At 41.5% G+C, this 21,162-nt stretch overlaps 1 protein-coding gene across 5 annotated transcripts in view; it reads right to left on the reverse strand.

Moving 5' to 3' along the window:
* Positions 1-21,162, reverse strand: part of SERAC1 (serine active site containing 1) — a 311,524-nt gene that overhangs the window by 235,343 nt on the left and 55,019 nt on the right. For 4 of the 5 annotated variants that reach the window (XM_069234574.1, XM_069234575.1, XM_069234577.1 and 1 more), the window contains exons 3-5: positions 18,205-18,241; positions 3,995-4,131; positions 3,079-3,168 (exon numbers count right to left, since the gene is read on the reverse strand). In XM_069234574.1, the coding sequence (XP_069090675.1) occupies positions 3,079-3,168; positions 3,995-4,131; positions 18,205-18,241 (264 nt within the window). Of the gene's footprint in view, positions 1-3,078; positions 3,169-3,994; positions 4,132-17,049; positions 17,221-18,204; positions 18,242-21,162 lie in introns of those variants that run through there. The other variant, XM_069234578.1, reaches the window with a different exon arrangement.

Genomic DNA, 21,162 nt, shown 5'->3' on the forward strand with positions numbered 1-21,162 from the left:
AAGTAGGTATTGCTTCAACTTGGCTTAACAAGAAGATTTGATAGTAACACATTCAGCATGAAGGCATGAGCCTTATCCGTTGCTGTGCAAACACCAATTAATGTAGCTAACTCTTTATCAAAGGGGTTTCCTTACCCCCACTGAGCAGGATCTTGGAGACAACTGGAGGTCTGGAATATTGTCTTCTCCTCCCATACTACTGATATTTAGAATTTTACACCTCCTCTGAATTACCTTCATATGTCATAATGTATCACAAAGATCAGCTTGTATAAATCCACATATGGCAAAGTTATACCCTTATCCTCTATCACTTATCCTGGACATTCAGCTCTCAGGTGGCCTCCGACCTCCAGATTTTTCCAAGTTTTTTCAGTATCTACTCATGTATGTGAAGAGAGAGATCCAAGTATTTGGTTTGGGGGTGTAAATTTTCATCAAGCATCAGTATGATTTTCATAAGTTACACAAAGACCGCAGGGCTCTTCTTTAGGGTTGCACAGTGAGGATCATGTGGTTAGCAAAGGCACTAATGGGGCTAACAATCTGATCCCGCCAGGTCTCATTGTCTGATTACGACCATGGGTCATTCAAGGTATAATCCACTCACATATTATTTACATCATCATAGAATGACAAATCAGCAACTTCCATAATGAAGTGGCTTGTAAGGAAAGCTTTACTGTTTTCACCAAATGGGTCTTTCTTGCAGAGGGGCTAAGGAAGGGCCTATGCCTGGGTCCCAGAGGTAGGACATCAATCTTGTACCAGTTAGACATTCCCAGTAACTGAGCACCTATCTCAGCAGATTCTGATACAACTTCATTGTTCTTGAGGAAAGGCTGGAATGCTGGAGAGGCCGGGTGCCAGGGTTTGAAGGCCTGAAGACTTTGCCTGCAATTTTATTTATAGGAGCAAATAGCCTCAGATACAGTACATCCGATAGTGTCTTAAACTGAGGCACCTGAGACCATCATAAACCTCAGAGTCAGATCTCCAGGTGAGAGGAAACCCATGTGAGGAGCAATATGCATGTGGGTAATCCACACTGTGGAACAAAAACCCAGAGAGGGAAAAAAACCTTATCAGGTGTATAACAGTCAGAGGATGGCAGTCTGTTTCTTATGTATCCATGTAGGAGTAGGATGGAGACCCTAATCTTCTGTCGAGTCCCCACAGGAGGCAGAAAAAGACACTTTTATGCAACTAATAAAGAGGAAGGGGCTTAGGTCACTTTTAGTTGTTCTTGTTTGAGGCCAATTACAGAAGGGAACGCTCCTGTTGATCCCCTCTTGTAGTGACTTAGCTATGCAGGGAATCACAAGGAAGCTTGTCATAAGATAATGGTGGAGGAAGAACATAGCAGTAGGACAATTTTTCTCAGTTCACATATATGGGTAATGTAAATAAGCATTCCTCACTCTTGTTTTGCATAAGTAGTTCCATTTTAAGAACAATGACAAAATAATCATTAAATATTGTAATTTGTCAGGTCTCTGCATGCCTATGGCACCCATCTCGCTTGGATAACTTCAGATAACATGCAGTTTCAAACATGCCAGTTCTCGAACATTTAAAAAGGTGCATACGTTTGGTGGCAGTATTGGAAAAGGGCCCCAGGTGATGGCAGTATGAAAAAGCAGGACCATTGGGTGAGATCTTGCTAGAAGTGTACCCATAGTAAGATCTTTCAAGAGTTATTAGTTTCAGTGTGAATGTTGCTATAAAAAGAAACCACACCCTGCTTTCTATGCCAGTTATTCTCAAGCACTGAAGATGAGTGGTTGGGATCTTAAGTTCCAGAGTTTTCAGGCAATCCAATCTGCAACACTGGAGAGGCAGTTGTTTGAAGCTAACCTAGAGGGGGGCGCTGAGAGTCAAGTGTATTGAAATACTAGTAAAAGGCATTCCTTTGGAGAAGTGAAGGCCTTTGGAATTTTTGTTTCTTTGGGCTTTCAGTATCAAAAACCCAAGTTTTTACATCGTGGGAAGAAAAAACCAATTAGCTCAATGGTGTGACAAAATCAATTTAACTATTTGCAAGAACAGTTTATTAAGTGCAAAGGTGACCCATGAAAGACAGATTCATGAACAGAGTAAAAAGGTACGGATCTATGCCTAATAAGACTGTGTGCTAATTAACAATAAATGATTGAGAACTCATAACTCAATGTGAAGGAAAACACTCAGTAGATGACGGCCTATAAAAAGGATATTTTTGGTGATATGAATAATTGTTTATGTACACACAAATATTTTAAAAGTGTAATCAACTTGGAACGTGTGAGTTTGGCGAGGACAACTATATTAATTATGTGCAAGTGTAAAATGAGATAGTGACTGCATCATTGGCTTTCAGTCAAAGCTTTATCATTTTCTCATTCCAGATATATTTCCTCACTGCGCCCCGCCCTAGTCTCTTCTCCTCACATTGCCATTTTTGTACTCTGTGAGCCCTTGCATCAGAGTTAGTACTATCAGGAGGAGGGCTATAGAAGGGCACAGTTCCTGATGCTTATGGTTTGAGACATAAATTGAGCATGGATCACTGACAACACCAAAAAGTCCTGGCAGACAGAATGTCTTCAAACATGGGCATGAGGGTCTCAAGGAACTTGCGGCAGAAAGAAATTGAAGCTCCAAGACTCTGGAAGAGAAGATCAAATATGGTGCTCATGGCAGCTACTTCCTTTCTAACAGAAGTAGAAGTACCACCAAAGGTCTAAAAAATTTAGTGGCCGTTCTGGGAAATTGCTTAGTTGAACGAAGACAAAAATGACTTACTAAGAGGAAAATGGTAAGACCTAAAGTGGAAGCTTGGAAACGGATGGAAAGATTTTGGTATAAAGGACAGGAGGTGGAATAGAGGTCAACTCACTTCCCTCAGCTGAACCAATAACAGGAGTTGTGCTGGATGTCTGTGCTAACTGAACGTAAGAGTTTCAATAAGGCTCACAAAGAAACACCATTTTTAATCTGTAAATAAATAGTGAATAATCTTTGACTTTGACATAGCAATTGAAGGAAGAAAGGTAAGTTGATAGGGAAACATTACTATGCAAAGTATTTCATACAAACCGTCAACTGGCGTTTTGAAAAGTTTAGCTGAGGCTACTATTGCTTTTCTCACTGCTTGATGCAATTCTTTTCTTGCCTTGTTGGTGATCCCTGTAGGAATAAAACAGTGCATCAATGTATATTTATATTTATATTTACACACACACACACACACGCACGTGTGCGCAAAAACCTCCGCAAGCAGTAGGAAAGCAATCTTTTCATACCACTCTCTTCCTTTGCCATTCTGTTTAGGAGCAATTATCATTCAACCTTGGAATTTTTCTTGCAACATATCACTGTCGTTATTTCCTTTTCCTCACTCTTGTGGTTCCTGAACTAGATTTTTCTAATGTCTATACACACAAACTTAATTTTGGGAATAAATGACAGCTTAGCCAAGTCCTCAATTTTGCTAGCATTTCAGTTCTGCCACCAGCTTCAGAGATATGCATGCAGCAAATTCAAGAGGAGGTGGAGAAGTAAGTCTGAATAAAGCAAATTTGTGACAAATTAGGGTGAGGTGTGTGTGGATCAAGAATAACTCAGATGAACAGGGATAAAGTAGGCTGAGTTGTGGATGGAGCCAGTACTCAGAAAATGAGTGTGAGATGTGGGCGATATTGTAATCAATTAAAGGAGTTAGACAAATATGAAAGCAGCAGAAGTGCTAAGTGTTGGATTAGAAGAAAAGAGAAAACTTAGTGTGGGTAATTCACATGGTCTCTTCCACTGCAATGACTATTCTTTCGACTCAATCTAATTGAACCCTCCAAACGTCAATCACACTTATGTGATAAGCATGTAAGTAATTTCAATTATGCTGCTGTTTCACACATGCTTTGTGCAAGATGGAAAGACTGGCGGTAACAGTACACCTTGCTCACTTTAAACACTCCCCATATCTGAGGGTGTCTTTCCACTTAGAATGAATTACCTTGCAACTCACTCGGCTCTGGAAAAATTGTCTGAACATAAATATAGGACTTCATCTTCTCTTGTTCAACAACTCTAGTATCCAGGGTTAAACGTTTCTTCAGAGACATAACTTCATAAGTAATAAATAAGCAACCCCTATAACAGGCAGAAGAAATAATGGGATATTAAACAAACATCTGTGGAAGACTACAATAAAAACAACCACTTTTTAACTTACACATCTTTGAAAGAGGCAAGTTTTTTGATCAATCATTAAGGGCTCTGAAATGATCTATTTACATAAAAAATTCCAAGTTAATAAATGAATGTTCTGAATTTAACAGTGAACTCCTAGTACACTGAGGATACTGTCCCAACGGCACACCACATCAACACTATCAGATGGGCAATATAATCACAGAGAGTGTCACTAAATCATCTTAGAAAGGTATAGCATGTCATTGTTTTGAGGTATTTTAATTTGCTTAAGGGTTGGTTTAGTTGTATTTACTTTTAGCTAGACAGGATATAGGGTACTCCTTTAATATATTACTTCAATTTGAATTAAGGGTTAGAGTAAACTACTTTTATTAAATTTTATTTAGTGTACATAAAGTTAAGATTAGGGACAAGAAAACCTACTTAATACAATGTTATTTTAAATAATCAGACGTTAGTTTTAAAGTCAACCGTTTGAATATATTTAATTTACTTTCCATTATGGAAGTGTTAGAGGTGCATTAGGGCTTGCTTGAAGTGGTTAACTTAATTTCAAATAATTATTAAATGAATTTATTAAATTTATTTTAATTGTATTTATTTTACTCAAGGGAAGGTTTTAGGTTAATATGTTTAACACAAATTGATCTAAAAATAATTAGAGTTGGCGATAAGGTGAATTGTTTAACTTAGATTATTTTAATATAATTTAGATAATTAAGAGTTACGTTATGAAAAGCATTCAGGGTAGGTATAGGGTTACTTGTCTTTAAATTAAAGAAACTAAAAATGAATTAGGGAAAGTTCTGTGTTTAGTATCAGAGTTAGCGAAGGGTAATTATTCCATTTAATTTAAATTAAGTAGGAGTCACAATTGGCACAGTGTGTTTTTGTTAAACTTTGTTTATTGATTTTCAAAAAAAAAATAATAATCAATGTGCAGAATAGGATCTTGACAGCCTGATCAATGATGTTCTTGGATAATACAAAATATTTTTGAGCATGTCGTACATTTCCACTGTTTGCATAACTAAAATTATGACACAATATACAAGCAAATCATCACACAATACATTCCCATATAATGTCTTTTTTGATATATCTTCATATTGTACTTATATAGTCTGAATAAAATGTACATGTCATACTTCATATTGCCCATATACACTATCTGTACACTTTCCATCTGGGATGGAAGAATCAACGCTCAACCTCCGAACGAAGCCACCCACAGATGGAGAATGGGTCCGTTTACTATCACTTTTTCACCTTATGCTCGTCTTTGAAACTGGACTGCACTCTGCTGCCTTTTGGCTAGGTTTGCGCTATAGAAGAAAAAGTTACTTACCTTCAGTAACACTCTTTCTGATGGACAACCAATGTTACCCCAGATTCCTCACCTTTTGAAAGCTCTAAGGTGCAAGATTGGATCAGGAAGATTTTCACAGCAACTCCATTGCGTATCTGTAGATGTCATTGTGCAACTCCACATTAGGTCCGTCACATCTCGGAAGGGACGCTAGGGCTCCTACATAGCCACCACCTTTGCATATTGACATCAGTTTCTTTCTGCTATCCCTCTGTGCTGTCGAAAACAGATTGTGCTAGTGTACAGATCTCTATATTGGAATCTTATTAAAATGGACCAATGAGTCCATTCCAAAGAATATGGAGGAGGGTGGTGGGTCAGTGAAGAGTCTGCCGAAGTTTCTTCTGATGGATACTTTTAACAGCAGATTCCTCACCTGGTAATAGATGCTCAGGTGATAGGTCTGTGGAATGGGAGAGACCAGGAAATCCAGCAGGGCAGAATGGGCGAAGTGCCCTTCCTGCCAGACCTGGCTATCAAGGGAGAAGGGCTTTGTGAAAGTGTAAATTAACGTTCATGTAGCCATCTTGCTACACGACTAGTGCACCATGCACCATAGCAGTGGTAGTATCCTTTTCTCTGGTGGAATAAGCACACAGATCTTCTGGAGGCTGTTTCTTTGCCAGCCCATAACAGATCTTTATGTATTAGGCAATCCTTCTCTTCTGTACAGCTTTCCCGTATTTGGCCTAGAGATACCTACAAAAAAACAATCATCCACCCAATGTTCTTTGGGGTAATCAGTGCAGAAGCCCAGGATTCTCTTAGGATTAAGGCAAATAAGTGTTTTTTCCTCTTTAGATGGTTGAGGCAGGGAGAAGGAAGCTTTTAGGATGATAACCTATCCCATGTGGAAGGGTGTAATAACTTTTGGTAGGAATGCAGATTTTGTCCCGAGTACCAGCTTATCTGGGAAGAAGGTAGTATATAGCAACCAAACAGATAGTGCTCATAACTCAGTCACTCGACGAGCTGCAGTAATGACTATAAAGTAAGCTGTCTTTAACCTGAGAAGGCATAGAGAACAGCTGATCATTGGTTCAAATTGAGCACACACAAGGTATGTAAGAACAAAATTAAGATGTCAATGAGGAATTACAAATGTGTTGGTGCAACATAAGAATCTGTCCTTTCTAAAAGTGCATCACATGACTGAATAAGAATGGCTGATCTGGTAGATGCAAAATTAAAAGGGCCGCTAAGTAACGTTTAACTGTTGCCACAGCAAGGGCTTGCCGGTCAAAAAAAGATAAAATTACATTATGTCAACTGTGATTTTAGAGGCTGGGTGGTGTGAATGGAACACCATACAAAACAATTGTCCTGGCATCTTGCCTAAAAAAATCTGGTGGAGGGACACATGGCTGCCAAGTTGACACCAACTAATTTCGAAGAAGATTGAAAGCCATCAACTGCTGTGGCTCAATCCCCACCCACAGGGGTGTAAGTTGTGCAGACTAGGGCGCAGGAACCTTCCCAGCTGGTGAGATAAGAGGTTGCCCCACAGGGGCAGCAGGATCAGAAGACATGCCCTAAAACAGAAATTCCGGGCACCACACTCTTGTCGCCAACTAGTATGGCTTGAGACCAGTCCGTACTAATCTTCTTTAGAGCTCTGGGTAGGAGAGGCAGAGGCAGGCAGGCATTCAGGAGTCCCGAGCTCCTTCAAAGTGAAAGGAGTCTCTGAGTGAGAGCTGCCTTGGGAACTACAGCACATCCAGGGCAGTGTGTGATCTCGGAGGTCGAGAATAGATCAAACCAGTGTTCTCCTTATTGCTGGAAGATGCCTAGGATCACCTATGAGTGCAGCTGTCGTTCGAGACCCACTAGGCAATGTTGGGTGCATTTGTCTCCCTGGTGTTTAAAGATACTGCCAAATTCTTTACGACCAGGGAGATGCCCTGACAATTCAGCCGCTTTCAGAAGCACAGGGCCTCCTAGCACAGGACCCACGACCCCTCTCCGCCCTGTTTTTGTTGAAGTACCATGTCAGTGGTGTTGTCTGTGAGAATCTGTACCTGTTCCCCCTTGGTGAATGGGAGGAAAGCCTTAGTGTCAGCCAGATTGCTTGTAACTTAAATACGTTGATGTGGAGACAAGCTTTCAGAGGAGAAGAGCCTCTGAGCTTGCCCTCTCCCAGATGACCTCCCCAACCCAGTAACAATGCAAACTCCACTACCAATAGATTTAGGTGAGGTACAGCGAAAGGTCTGACATCGGTCCAATTGTGGTCTAGCAGCAATCACTGTAGATCTTCCGTAGTCTCCTCAGACACATGGATGGAGCCCAAATGGTTCTTTGGTGCTAAACCCACTGAGACTTCAGATCCCACTGCAAAGCCCTCATGTGCCATCTGGTGTGGTCAACAAGCAGGATGTAAGAGGCCAAGAGGCTAGGAAGCCTCATAGCTGCTCTCAGTGAGACTCAGGTCAAAGGTCGAAATACTGAAATCATAGCCCAAATGCCCTTGACTCACTGAGGTCGGGGGAGGCTCGGAAGAGCACCATGTCCAGAATGGCTCCAATGAATGGGAACAGTTGTGAAGGAATCACTCTGGCATGCTGATGGAAGGATCCAAGGATGTCAAAGGGTCTGCTGTCGTCTGAAATGGCTTATGTCTATTTGAAGACAGCCCACCTTCAGGTGCCAGTCCTCAAAGTATGGGAAGATTGGCATTCACTAAACCTCTGCGAATGGACAGCGACCACCACTATCACCTTTGTGAATACCTGAGGTGCACTAGTAAGGCTACAATGGAGCAGAACTGAAAGTGCTCTTGGCCCACCTGTAACTTTAGGTAGTATTTGTGGGACTGCAGGATGGGAAAGTAGAATTAGGCATCCTTCAAATGTCAATAAGTGACTGCTGGATGTCGCTTGAAAAAACACTGGAGCAAACCTAAGCGTGGTGTAAAAATACCACACTGTTTCAGACTTCCTTACTCAAGCAGTAAGTGGTGTCCAGACCTAAGCAGATAGGGTACTTTGCTGCATCCTGTCCACCCTGAATGAGTTGCTGGAGGTTGGACCAGATATCATCAGGAATAGATGCTAAGATGTCTACCACAATCACCCATAAAGCCTGTGAGTATCTCTCCAGGAGGCAGCTGCTATATATAGACTGGGGAGCAAGGCTGGCTGAGGACAACAATCTTTTAGCAAATGCCTCACTGAGTTTGGATTCTGTGTCTAGTTAAGTGGTTAGAAATGCATTTAGGCTGAGGTGACTTGTGAAGGGATGCACCACCAGGCTGTCTGTGATGGGGTGCTGAAGATGGAAGACAGGGTCCCCTGGAGCAGGTCTATGTCTCCTTGCAATCTGCCTGTTTACTGGAGGGCAAGATCCTTGCTTTGCCCAAGGGACCAGCAGTGTATCTCTGAGGTTCTCATTAACATGAAGAAAAGAGGCTTCTTTTGATATGTCCTGGATGGACCACTTCAATGAAGACATTTATTTTGATCTCAGTTGCTAGGCGCTGTGAGGTCTAGCATCTCCATTGCTCTCCTAATGACAGAAGCAAAAGACACATTCTTCAGCAGCTACAGCCGGTAAAGGAGAGTAGAGGCCTCTGTCAGGGGAAGTATCCAGACTGCTAGCGTCCTGTAAGTTGAAAAATAGGCTCTCTTCTATCAAGTTACTGTAGTCATCAGGGTCATAATCATGATAATACGTGCCGGCATCAGTGTGTGAAATATGTTTAGGCGGATGTGACATTGTTGGAGGTGGCTATGGGTAGGCTTAGAAATTCAAGAGGACAACCGGCTCTCCCTCTGGCATCAGTGTAGTCAAATTTGGGGTTCTGGCACTGTAACAAGTGTAGGGTGAGGGGTCACTGTAGAGCCTAAGGTCACGGCCAACCTCAATGCGAGGGAGAGCAGAGCAGCACAGTCTGTGTCTGGGGCCACTTTGGATCAATAGGGCCAAAGGCTATCTAAAGAGATTCGGGCAAATCAATGACATTTCATCCATGGCCTCCAGAGATTTGCGGAGCTGCTGCTGAATCACCACGGGACCCGGGAAAGTGGCGCAATGAAATAAGGGTCTGAATCGGTTCCAAAGACGGAGACAGAGTTGCACAGCTCCTCACGGTAGGACAAAGTGCAGCCATGCTTCAGTCTCTACTGTTCCTTCGACTTACATGAAGACCTTGACCTCAAAAAGGACTGTTTGCAAGAGTGGAATAGTGAGTGGGGGAGCATGCTCTCTCTTTGCTTCCACAGAGACTGGGTCATCTTGGACTTCTGACAGTGCTCCACAACGAAACATTTTGCCTTGCGGTAGCGAATGGCCTTTGGCTTCATCTTCGCACATTTGTCACATGACGATGGGTCATTTTTGGAGCCCAGGCACCAGACACTGACCTTATGGGGGTCTGTTACCAAAATATATTTGTGGGCGTCTTTACACGGTTTGAAACCTGCACACTAGTAAAAGTTGTAGAAAAATGCTCTGTCAACCTGACAGAATTAGAGCAAGTGAGCTAAATATCTGTGTCAGAGGGTGCAGAAAAAAGTAAATGACATCCGCACGCAGATGTGGGGGCATTTAGGGGCCCTTTTGCTTCCGGGACAGGACAGGGTTGATGCGGAGCTGCTGTGCACATAGGAGTTTCTATGAAAATCGTTAAAAATCAGTCTGCTACCTGGGAGTACTCACAAGATGAGAAATCTGTGGATAGAAACACACATCAGAAATGCCATATACATACATACATGGATGAGCAAAAGAATGCAGCACATAAGCATAATCTTACATAACCTCCAAATCACTTTCATCTTTTTTTTACCAGCTTCATATGTAATTCCTTCATTAGTGCCCATTCTATCATATCTCTCACCCACAACCTAAATGTGGGAGCCAAAAGGTATCTGACATTTGACTGGGACAAACTCACTATTGCATTTTTAGGAGTTTGAGGCATCCCTAACAGTTCTTTATAGTGATCCGTATAGTGATTTTTATCACTTTCTTTATTATCATCACTATAGTATGGTAACATTCAGCTGCTATCCCCCATTTCCAGGTCAAACGCGTGAATGAGGCATCCTGTGCACCACATGTTGGGCAAGTGGACGATCTTTCAGAATACATTTCTTTAAGTTTTAAGAGGGGAGGTTATGTATGGTGGAGGCATTTGAAATTACATGACACTACCTTCACTTGTGCAGCCACTGGTGCTATTCCTCATCAGTGATTAATTCTTGAATATCTTCCCACCCTGTTTGCCTAACGGGCAGCTCTAGTAGTAAACTCCTTATTATCTAATTTCGAAGTGGCCAGTGTCATCCTTCTCAGACCAGGGAGAGTAAGTCCCTCCTTTACTCTCTTTTCAAAAAGCTTCAGGGAAGATAACTGGCAGCATCAGGAGACATGTGCATCAGACATAATCTTGGGACTGTTGAGAAAATCTCCTGCCCCCTCCAAGGTGGTGATGCAGCATCCAAAAAAGTAAACAAGTAACGCAGAATTTATCCATTGGAGGTTCAGAGGATTCTCTGGCAAGGGGATCACAGACCAAGTCACATCCGTCATGCAGAGGCAATTCCATAAATACAGGATGTAGCTGGGAATGTGTAAGCCACATTAAAGAAGGGCACTCTGACCTTGCCCTGCAAGCCGGCAGTCCTACCCTGAAGAAAATTCAACGTGCACATTTTAGGAAGCTAATGGGGTGTAATGTGCCTGGTACTTACAGCTTCACTAGTAGAGCCTCCTTCTCGATCCTTATCCTCAGCTGTTACACTGAATAGTAAGATGAGCACTACCAGAGGCCTTCCTAAAGCAGGGGTGAGGGATGTGCACAACCCAGTCTCCACCATTCAGGAGGCTGCCAGGTCATTGATGTCTTCACCATCATAATTCACAGCTGACCTCAGCGGATGTCCCAGCCTACACCCACTGCAGCACCTCCTGCAAGTTTACGTATCTTGTTTGTAAAGTTTGAATTCAGGATACTTCTGTTAGTTGTAGTGCCACCACCAAGCATACAGTCCAGTTTCCTTGCAGAGAATCAATATGTGGGTTACTATCACCTTTGGAAGTCTATTTTCACTCTACTGAAGTCTTTTCATTCCATTATTTTGCAAGCTCAAAAAGGGCTAACATCACTAGCCGTTCCCATAGTCTCGCCCTGGGGTGCCTGGTTGCACTAGAAGGGCATCTTCATTGCGAGTTACAGTATTATTTTTAATATAGGATTATCTTTCACCAGTCAATCTAATATCTTCTTTCTCTGAAGAGCCCTTCAAATTTGCAGGAAATAGCAACATATACTTAGGTTCACCATTTCAGTAGATCAAATGAATTACTCCACTTCTGCACCACCCAAATGTAGTCAGCTAATACTTTGACAATCCTCATATTGTGCAGCCATGTTTTTCTGCACCTGCAAGGGAGCATCTAGGAGTCACCAAATAACAGTACATACAGGGGCCCCATGTTTTGGTTGTGGGGCAATACTCTATGTGCCCCTTCAAATGAGAATAACTTTATGAGGTCTCTTGGGCTTGTGGTATCAATAACTTATGATTCTAATAAATGTTCAACCAACAGGCCCTCTGGACATTCTGGGAATCAGAGAAACCTCAGATGATCTTTCTTCATGATCTCCATTCTACATGCTCCAGTCTAGATTCCTGGGCACAGGCTTCCTAGTGATGATTTTCTCTGCAGCTTTTTTGTTGCTTCTGAAATCTTCCTCAGGTGTGTCTTAATAAGACTGGGTTCCACTGATATCAAATCAATTTGATGGTCAACATACATACACACAAATGCCATTCATGAGTTTTGCAAACTCCTGCAGAAGTGCTGGGAGAGTTGGCCCTTTACTTCCACTGGCCAAAGCCATAACAGCACTCTTCAACTATGAGGCTTGTCTTTATCCTTACATGCATGGAACACACCCAGATGTTTTCACATGAGTGAGTCTCCTCAACTAAGTCAGCAAGAGGGTCCTCTATTCACTAAGCCCAAAGTCATTTGGTAGTTGCTTGTTTCTGGGTGCAGTCTTCGGTTACTTATGAGGCGTTCACAGCACCCACTGTCAATCGATTGGTCTGTGCACCAGCAGTCAAGCTTAACCTCCATCCAGTCTCACTTTACTAATGTAGTATGTGTTAGATTCATCAGCTAATCTTTCACTCACACTAAACCAACCTCACTCAGGGATTTTGAATTCCTATGGCCCGGCGCCCAGGACACGTTTGGGGTCAAGGACAACAAGTTTTCATGTTTATTTTGTCAATGAGACAAGTGGGTCCAATCCCATGCAGCATAAACAATTTGGCTGCCAGTTTACAAGGAAGGGAAGTGTCTGCAGTTGAGGTAATACTTGTGTCCATATGTTAGTGCTGTTTGAGCTTGTATTTATGGTTTGTTAATGCAAAGCCTGTGAGCACTCTAACTAAATGTAAGCTCACACTATACTACTGTCAGTGGTTTCAGAAAAAAATGTGCATAAACACATTTGTAAAGTTTAACAATATGAGGGTAAATATAATGCTGCCTGAATGCTCTCTGATTAGATGCAAAAGTTTGTAGAAGCTTGTAAGAAAGACTGATGATTCTTTGCTTTCAAAATAAGATATTCAGAAAAAAAATGTAAGCAGGAAAAAACGTTTGCTAAATTACTGTGAAATTTTAGGTTCAATTTCTTGGAAGCATCATTTAGTAAAACGTGTTGATGCATGCTAGAAGTGCCAAAAAATATTCATGATAGAAAATCGGTATAACCAATTTTAACAAGATTATGGGAAACATGAAAAGAAACAAGCATTGGCAAAGAAAACCGATCCTACATTAGTGGTCAGTCTTTTGGTTTTGTAAATGCGTGTCTTCTTTGACAAGGCCTTTGTAGAAACTTTGTTATGGGAGTTGGAAGGCCCTCACCACTGTAACAGACACTAGCAAAAAGCAAAAGGAAATTTTGGTCTCAAAAAGCACACATTCCCACAGTAGTTCCTGGGTCACCAGAGCAAGTGAAATTACCTCAGTTCACACACACTGCCATTCATGTCCCCAAGTTATAAGTTAATGTTTGGCACTTACAATTAATGTAAATCTAGTTGGATTTAGGCCTAGGGTTACAACTAGGGATAAGACTAGGATAAGCAAATATAATTAAAAACGAATTCATTCATGCGTTTTAATGTAAAAAAAGTTGATGCAGTTATTGGGTAAAGGAATAGACATTTTTTTTTCACAACATATTAAAAACTTTCATTTTAAGCCACTCAAAATGTCAGTCATCTTTTGATAAAGATGCATGTCATCTATAATAAATAAAAAATTTAAAAAAATTGTTTTTTAAATTTCTATTTGCTATCATAATTTGTTTAGAGATGTGAAGATGCTGCTCCAGAGCACTAATTAAAATATGACACGATCCCAAACCTCTAAGAATGTCACATGTCCCAGGTAACAATTTTAACAACATTTTGTAAGGTAATTTGGCATGATCCACCAACAACTTGATAAGTGTGAATTGTAAGGATAAGACCAGTTTGTAGCTTCTAAAACAAACGCTGCATTCATTAGCTTGGGCTGTATTGAAGCTGCATGCATTCTTTTGCAAGTGTAGGGTCATATGCTAACGTTCCTGACATTAGAACATTAGTCAAAAACCTGATCGCTATGATGTACAAATCCATCAAGGTTCTCAAAATTAAACAATGAGTGGCAGATGTACAAAAGTAGGCAAAACTGAAAAGTGCAGGAATAACATATGGGCCAAGGCTACAGAAATAGATTTCCAAGGCAAGATACCAGATAGCTAACAAAAGATGTGATGTTGTAACGTTGATATAGCCTACCATTGTAAGGATGATGTACTGTGAGCCGCCATCACCACTTGCCATGATGAGGTCCCTCCCACCCCTACAGTGTCATTAGTAATCACTGTTGGCACCTGGAGATGATAAGTCTCTAAACTGTACCCTGCATGCCTGGCCAAGTCGGCCCCTCACAATTGAAAAAGTAGGGGCACCTGGGAGGCCAACTTAGGACATCTACTAACTGACAATATATGGGCCGCCTGTTGTGCACAAACCGACCTCATTTCACCCAACCACGCCACAAACTTGTACACTACAAATTTCTGCGCAGACCCTAAACTACACCCTACACTCTGGCGCGGTTTGGCCCCATGAGATCCTCCAACTGTTCCAAATGCCACATCCCCGGGGCAGAATTTGTGAACATGTCATGCACATGCAGTCACATTGAGTCCTCCTGGTGCACCAAATTGTAGTGTCTAGCCCGGATGATAGACATTGACCTTACTCCTGATCTGTTGCTAGCATTACTGGACCGTGTACAAGATATATTTTAAAGTGTCTGCTACTTCACCATCATCACACTGCTTCTGGCCAGACGTGAAATTGCACTACATTGGGGGTAGTAGATACCCACTAACGACTAAGACGTGGCTTGATATCTTAGTATAATGCGATGCCAACAGTAAACTGTATGCTTCCCTGCAGCCCGACCTTCAGGTCAAAAGATATCTGGCAGCCCCTGCGTAATTACCTGCTGGCATTGGAGGACAAAGACACAGACTCTTGAGCAGTGGTGATGTACTATCCTGGTTTACGTGTATCTTGCGCACCCCTGTTTATATTTGCTTGATGCTACTTTCTCCCCGGCCACCCCTGGCCATCTTGCCACAGGTCTCACCATACACACTTGGAACGTTTTGATGTCCTGTTTAAAGTTGTATGAAAACTCTATTCTGCACTGCTATGCTGCAGGTGCATTATGATTCCCCCATATGATGAGCCTACTGTGTGTCTACTCACAATACCCTGTTGTAAAATGATGAATAAAGTTTAAAAAAAATTCCAATATAGAGGATTCCATTCTAGACGCTTGGTGTGTGTGTGTGTGTGCTGCACACACTCACAGGACCAATCCATTACGGATACTATGCTGTGCATTAAAGTATGTAGACATTGCTAGCTATTTTGAATTATGGTAATTTATGTATTTACATTCTTCAGAACAAAGCTCTATGAAGTTACTTTATTGTGTAAGATGGTAATGGGTCAACATCCATGCCTTATGTTAAAACTCAGAATGTATGACCATATCAATTGCCTGTAAATTAAGGCGGTCTACCATTGTTCTTCCAGTTTATTGCCAACAGTGTTTTGTTCTAGGTCATTACGCTTGTGGAACCGGTCTTCTGCTTTGGTGAGTGATTATGACCTCATTCTTCACTTTGGCTTACTTCATTATGCTGCTTACTCACACCACCTGTTTCAACATTGCTGTGCATTTTTAGGACATAGTGATGTGCCAAGCAGACTGACTGGAAAACTCTTCTCACAGAAGAAGACTTCAGAAAGATAGTTTAAGACCGAGACTTCTCCCTTGTAGATAGAGGTAATGTCCTGCTTGACAACATCTCAGAGACCACCTTCACTCCCATAAACGTCATCCGCCACACAGCAGCACAGCTCATCAAAGGCTCACGTAATCCAATCACATTATTATTGTGCTAAAAGATGTATCCTGGCTTCACCTACAAGCCCAATCACCTTCAAGATCATCTGTATCACTTACAAGAACCATTACACCAAGACCATGACTACATAACTAACAAGGTAACAACATTTGGAGGCCAGCAACAAACAATGAGCACTGACATTGCCATATTAGAACACTGCAGGAAAGAGAAAAGCTGAAAACAAGCCTTTTCGGCACATGCCTTGTCATCAGAACAGCAACAACCCTCCTAACTTTTCAAGTCAAACTACCCCTTCCAGTAGCTCGACCACCTCCCTCTGTAATACGTATCCCTACTGGAGCTTGCCCACTGCTCAGCACTCTGGTTCTAGATAGCTAGGTTCTCACTTTAGAAATTCCAAAACATATACCATTGAAAAGGCCACCTATTCTAAATATTTTGCTTTCATCCATTTGGTTGGGTTATCAACTGCCTCTAACTACTGGAGTTTTGGGTGTAACCAAAGTGTGAGCTCCGGAAAGCATGCCTCTGCAGTTTTGGTGTGGGCAAGACACCACTTTCACTAATATTTGGCCATGTCTAATAACCGTGAGTGAATCTCTGTGTTGATGAGTAGATCTAGTGCTATGATAACCAGGGAGTTGGCTGCCAATAAATTTGGGTTCTACTGTGTACAGGTTGTAAACCAAGAGTAGTTTGCTCGACAGATAGTAGTTCTCAAAATCGCAAGCCCCCAAATCTCCCTCTCAGGTCAGTAGTTGCAGTTCCCACTATATCCCGCTGTTGCCCGATGCCAGGTCAAGGAGTAGTTTGCTCAACACTGTTAATACTGGTTTAGGGACTTTCAATGGTATATGTGCATAAAGGTTAAAGAAGCAGGGCAAAATTACACATTACTAGGAGGGCCAATATTCTCAATGTGGACAGTGGCAGTTTGTATCCAAAATTGTTTGGATTCTCTGGTGGCTCTCAGTGTCTTGTGCCTGGTTTCTTCTAATATCTCCACGTCCCCATTATGTACCTCAAATCCTGGGTATCAGAATGCGAACATTCCCACATCCCACAGAGGCAACTTAGTTAAGTTCTTATCTTCCAATGGGGTTTATGATCACAATGGGGCAAGGCATGATTTGTCTCCGTCCGCCTTTTATCCAGACATCTGGCTAAGATGTTCCAGCTGCAGCAGTTGTCCCATGTCCACACCTGTATTTCTACAAAACAAAATGATGTTGTTTGCGTACAGCAATATTATGTGGAAATAACCATATAGTACAATTCCTCATGCTTGTCTCTCCCTTTTGGCCATCATTGCCATTGGTTCCACCGCAACGGGAGGACGGGAGTTTCGCTGTCTAGACCTCCTTTGAACCATTCAGGACTAAGAAATGATTTGGCAGCTATGCACCTGGCCAGACAGTGCAAAGAAGCCGAAATTATATAGACAATGTTTAATTAAGTTGAGGCACACAACACACCTCTTGTGTAAATGAGCTCCACATTGTGGCACACTAAACTAAAAGTGCAGTTGCATCTCAGAAGATGTGGGAGAAGGTCACGGATATGGCTAATATGATGGGGCTGAGCTATACCTTGTTTGTGAGGTGGAAAACCTGCAGGATGATAAGAGGTGGATAAAGGAGAGGGTCACTGGGATGCCTGTCATAGGTTCTGCAACTGATCCTTATGCTATGCATAAACTCAGATTACAAATTATTCTTTATAACTGGCCCACTAGTCTTCTGATAATTGCCACCTCTTGATCAGCCAGCCTCTTCCCACTCCAGTCAAGTCAACCCCTTCCCCCTTGCACCATCTCGTCCAGAATTTAAAAAAAGATGGATTTCCCATTTCGGATCACCATTTACTTAGTCAGGAACTAAGGGAATCACCTGGATCGAACAGGTTCCAGATAAACACTATGCTATATTGGTCTGCCTGAGTCATTTACCCCTACCTCCTGGCCAAATCTCCCCTGGAGGAACCAAAACCACTCTCAACACTCAGAACTTTCCAACTATATGGAATCTACATTCTGTTACGTAGGTAAAATTTTCCTTAAATGATGTTTTATTGAAAAAATGTTCTATTGATTGTCAATTGTTCAAGAAGAGACAAGCTTCAACATTTTGACCAGTAGATTTCTTTTACGCCACCCCTTTCATTTTCTAAAACTTACCCAATAAAAACAGATCCAGTAATAGCTGCTACCTTCTCTGCAAAAAAGAATAAAGAAAGAGACATTAATATTAAAAGGGGGTGAACACATTTTCAATTTTCTGAACAAAAATATAAAGATTTCAGCATTGGTTAAGGTAATTGACAATTCCGATAACTGTGTGGGTTGAGTGCTTGCAATAGAGACCTTAGTAACTTGTAGGTCACACATTTAAATAATATAAAGGAGGGGCCTGATCCTTCTACGTTCTCTTAAATGTGTATTAGCAACACCTACTGCTTAAAAACACAAGAGACAATTCAAAGTGTGGTTTGAGCTACACATGGATAATTTTAACTGTATGTGACTAATCTCAACAGTCTCTCTTATTCCCAATCAGTGGGCAACCTGCCACTTAGTGGTGGGTCAAGAAGCTGCTTCTCAGCATAGTTAAATTCAAGCTTTGCACCAAAGACAGATTAAGATGTAAGGTGATGTGTGTGTAACCAAGCTTCCAGACAATTTGAAGGCGCACATAATTGGTAGTTCCCGATTTAAAAAAAATGTTCACAGGTTGATCATTGTAACTAGAGGATTAGAGTGGAAGAGACTGAGAATAGGGGTGATCACCAGAATGGAAGTGGCAATGTATCATATAAAGTTATTCTATCCTACAAATTATGCAATGGGCCGCTCAGATTTCCGACCTCTGAGCAGAAAAATATAAGTCTCCAGACTTCTTGGCTAGTTTATTGCCACATGATTAAGAATGAAGAGCCTAGCGCCTGCAGTATGTTGTTGGGTGGCACACGTATGATGCAGGTGATAATCTATTTGCAAGTTGTGTGCTTGCCTAAATCTGTACAACTCCTGTGAATTGATGGCTGCAGTTGTTTATTTCTAGATCTGTCCAAAATAATTTGAAGTGATTGTCTAAAATATTGCATAACACGTGCTGTAATACAAACCCTCCACACAATAGACCTTGGGAAGACATTAATCACTTGACTCTGCAGAGTGGTCCGAAAACACATAGGAGTGACACTACTACCCTTCAGAAAATCCAAGGAAACTGAACTACAACAGCTCTTTAACGACAGGGAATAGCAAGCTGTCCAGCAGTACCCTATAAAAATAATGTGTTAAGACCTACATTACGCCACTGATGCTGCATAAATTCTTCCCCTCGGTCCTTAGACGCCATACTGTATTAGCAGACCAGACTACAGAGGTGGGTGTTGTTACAAACCTTTTGGTCTGATGTATTGGTCACAGTTACAGAGGTCACCAACTGATCAGTCCTGGACAGCTGTAGTGACACTCTGTTATAGGTGCATTCCCAACCCAAAAAGGCAAGATTGAGCATTCGTTCCTTGGGCCAGGCTCTCTTGCTCACCGGAGGTATTATCAGACACTGAAAGTCCTTGGTACCTCCTTCAATACTGCCTTGACAAACTGCATTACAACACTGAATATTTCCTGAGAACGCTTCTTTACACACGGAAGGAAAGTGTGGCCTTAGACATACCTCAATATTATTGTTACAAACCAAAGTCTGGTTATTTGAAATATCAACTTCAAGGTTGCATCTTGTTTTTGGTAAATATGTATTATCACGTATGATATGTCACTTTCTTTTTTTAATTTATTTTTATCAGATACTGTGAAGAAACAAATGCATACTCAGTGGATTTGTCTACACAATACACATTACTGTCATGTTGTATAAGTTGTATACAAATACCATGTATGTTCACTATTCATGCATGTGCATTCAGGATAACATTAATTAAATCCATTCTGACAGTCCACTGACTTCTTTTTTAAATCTCTCTCTTTCCAATTTCAAAATGTAGGCATCTATGGGTATACAAAGTCAGTATTGGTCTGTACAACCAAGTGACCAGTTTGCGTCCGTACCCGTGTTTAACAGCGTCTGCATGTAACTGTGAGATGGAGGTTCTGAGTCAGTAATGTGCCTGAGGATGAATTAGCGCTAGTGCAACAATGTAGGTTAGGGATGACCAAAGTGGTTGATCAATGGTATTAAGTAAGTCAAAGCAGATTAATATTTCATTCTCAAAGAGGTCTCCCAATGTAGTCAGTATGGCCTGTTGCCAGTGTGATGCCTTTCCACTGGTACTCCCAGTCAGTCGGGCAAGCAGGAAGGCAAGTTGCATGTTAGGGGCATAGGATGGAGAGTCTTCGGCACAGTACACAGTTCTCTAATAACAATACTGTGCTACTCGTCAGAGGCATTGCATAGCGTTGATTGGTTGGATATGCAGCAAGACCCAATAGGCTAGTTGTGTTGGCCCTGTGCGTTCCATGTTGTATAGCAGTTCATTTAGGTTTCACTTCAACAGCCGGCGTGAGAGCCACTTTGCTTATCCTGCTAAATAATACAATTCAAACAAACATTGACATAGCCAACACGTCTCATCTTTGGGACCTCATAAGTATTTAGCCATGCAGTACATTACTTTGGTAGATGGAATATACTATAGCTGTCATTTTGCAACCACTGGTGGCCCTCCTAGAAGGATCAAGTGTTCAAACAGTCATAGTGTAATAAAGATGTTACTTTGGCATGAATCATGATCATAACTGCAACGAGAGATCAATAAAACATATATAATCATCATGTAAACCCCCAAAAAACCTTTATCAGAAATATACTTTGTGTTTGTGCATTCCTTCATACACTTGGCATTAGACTGTAATGCCCAGAACAACCTGAAGAGGGCACCACAGTAGAAATAGCATTTGTAAGAAACATGGGGCCAGATGTATCAACCATTTTTGCATTCGCAAACGGTGCGAATGGCCTTTTACGACTGCAAAAATGCCTTTCAGTATTTATGAAAGGCATTCACAACGCAAATTTAGGGAATCGCTAAAATAGCAATTCCTTAAAATTGCGAGCCCATTTAGAGAATCGCAAATTGCGATTCTCTAAATAAGAAATTGCAAATAAGG

The sequence above is a fragment of the Pleurodeles waltl genome, chromosome 5 (genome assembly GCF_031143425.1).
Source record: "Pleurodeles waltl isolate 20211129_DDA chromosome 5, aPleWal1.hap1.20221129, whole genome shotgun sequence".
In the NCBI taxonomy this organism is placed as follows: domain Eukaryota; kingdom Metazoa; phylum Chordata; class Amphibia; order Caudata; family Salamandridae; genus Pleurodeles; species Pleurodeles waltl.